Here is a 1867-nt window from a genome sequence, read left to right as displayed (position 1 = left end):
CATTAAATCCCTGGACTGTATTCACATCTAAATCCAAAGCAACTGTATTGGAAGCAATTAAGGGTTTCAGAATGTAATGGATCAAACTACAGACAGCAAGTTTAAGACTATGTATTAAGTGAACACTACTCAGTCGTCGTGGCTGTGAATACAGACCCCTACCTCCCTTGAAGAAACAGTCTGCCTCATCTGCCAGATGGAGACTTCTGCAATAATAGCAAGCTCTGTCTCAGTTACTCAGGACTTGCCATTAACTCTAGGCCACAGCAACATCAATCACTCATGCCGATTTTGCAAAATAAATTAAAAGAATCAACAACATTTGGCAAAAAATGCCGCTTCCCAGTTCATCACATCTCAAGAAAAAAAATGGGCAAAAAAATCGGTCTCTAGTACTTTTACAGTTTACCCGTAATATTCTGAAAACACACAAACTGGAATAATTAACCTGTTTTATTCTCATAAGCACCTGAAAGCCTCTACAAAAACGTAAAGTCAACCAGTCATTATTCCTTTGATATTACTATAGAAGCAGAAACTTTTACCACCCACATACTCAAGCACCACTAGACCATCATACAGGCAGACTCTGAACACTGTTATTCCCCACTCTCAAAGTTTCTTTCTAGATGGCTTCTCACTACATCCATTGTGCATATTCAGAAACATAACTTCATTATTGCCTTGTATAGCCTCAGACTAATACTTAAATAATTTAAATTTCTTAACTCCAGGAATTATTTTTAGAATATATTGGATATCAACAGAGTCAAATTCACCCTAATCCATTTTATTCTCATATTCACATCGTGTTACGCTCTCTCCTATGGCTCCTAGAACAGTATTTGTTATTGACTACCTAAATTCCCTTATTTCCAGATGAAACTCATTTCCCCTGTTCTGACATAATTTGGACTTCTTCCTCTGATTCTATATATATCTTCACTACTGTTTATCTTTGTGCAGTTCAAATCTAGAGAACAAGAACTCTTACTCAAAGACTTAAAAGAAACGTGTGCACCTGCACTAATTCAGTTACTTACTAAAACACGATCAAAAGGCATTTGAAACACTTTCTAGCCAGGCAAACAGTTGATGAAAACCTGATTTCTACATAGAACATGCACTTCCAAACGTGATAAAATATTCTTGATAAAGATACTCGTAAGATACCAGAAAGCCAGGTAAACTTTGAGTCCACTAAGAAATGAGAACCCTAGCAAGCTTGGAATGCACATGCATAGGCAGTGGTACAAAAGCAACCATAAACATTTAATCGTGCTGTGCAATACACTATGCAATACGACTAAAGGGATATATAACACAGACTTAACATTAATAATCGCCTTCATCTTAAAAACTGTTTGGAAAGGTCCACACTAGGCCCCTCTTTTTAACTGAACGTTAGCTGTAGATCGCTCGCCAAGGATGAAGTTTACAGGTTAAGCGGTCCATGCTGAGGGGCATAAGGCATCACCCCAAAACAAACAAGAACTGTTTGTTTCTCACAGGGGAAGGGGCAGCCAGAAGCAGTTTGAATTAAAACTCCAAATAAGCAGTCACATTTCCCCCTGAAACCACACGCGGGTTTTAAAAAGAAGAGAATCCGCAACCTTTAGCAGGGACAAGACGGCACCTGACGGCCGAGGGGCAGCCCCTGTCCATACACAAGCCCCGCAGACCCGGCTCTGCAGGGAGGTCTGCCCCATACAAAGCGTCCCCGCAGAGCCCGCCAACAAGTCCCGCGTTCAAGACGCCCTTCTCCTCGCACTTTAAGCCTGCAATGAATGAAAGCAGCCCCGGGCAGAGGGCGGGGAAAGGCACTCGCCCCCCCCACACGGTGCCCGTCTCCGCGGCTGGGCTGGGG

General features: G+C 41.9%; 1 protein-coding gene across 1 annotated transcript in view; it reads right to left on the bottom strand.

The window, feature by feature from the left end:
- Positions 1-463, bottom strand: part of SMC3 (structural maintenance of chromosomes 3) — a 22525-nt gene extending 22062 nt beyond the window's left edge. The window contains exon 1 of the mRNA XM_010007909.1: positions 449-463. Coding sequence (XP_010006211.1) covers positions 449-463 — 15 coding nt within the window. The remainder of the gene's footprint in view (positions 1-448) is intronic.
- Positions 464-1867: the final 1404 nt, after the last annotated feature.

This window comes from Chaetura pelagica, unplaced genomic scaffold (assembly GCF_000747805.2).
Source record: "Chaetura pelagica isolate M959 unplaced genomic scaffold, ChaPel_1.0 scaffold531, whole genome shotgun sequence".
NCBI classification, from domain to species: domain Eukaryota; kingdom Metazoa; phylum Chordata; class Aves; order Apodiformes; family Apodidae; genus Chaetura; species Chaetura pelagica.
This window is presented reverse-complemented; position numbering and strand designations above follow the sequence as displayed.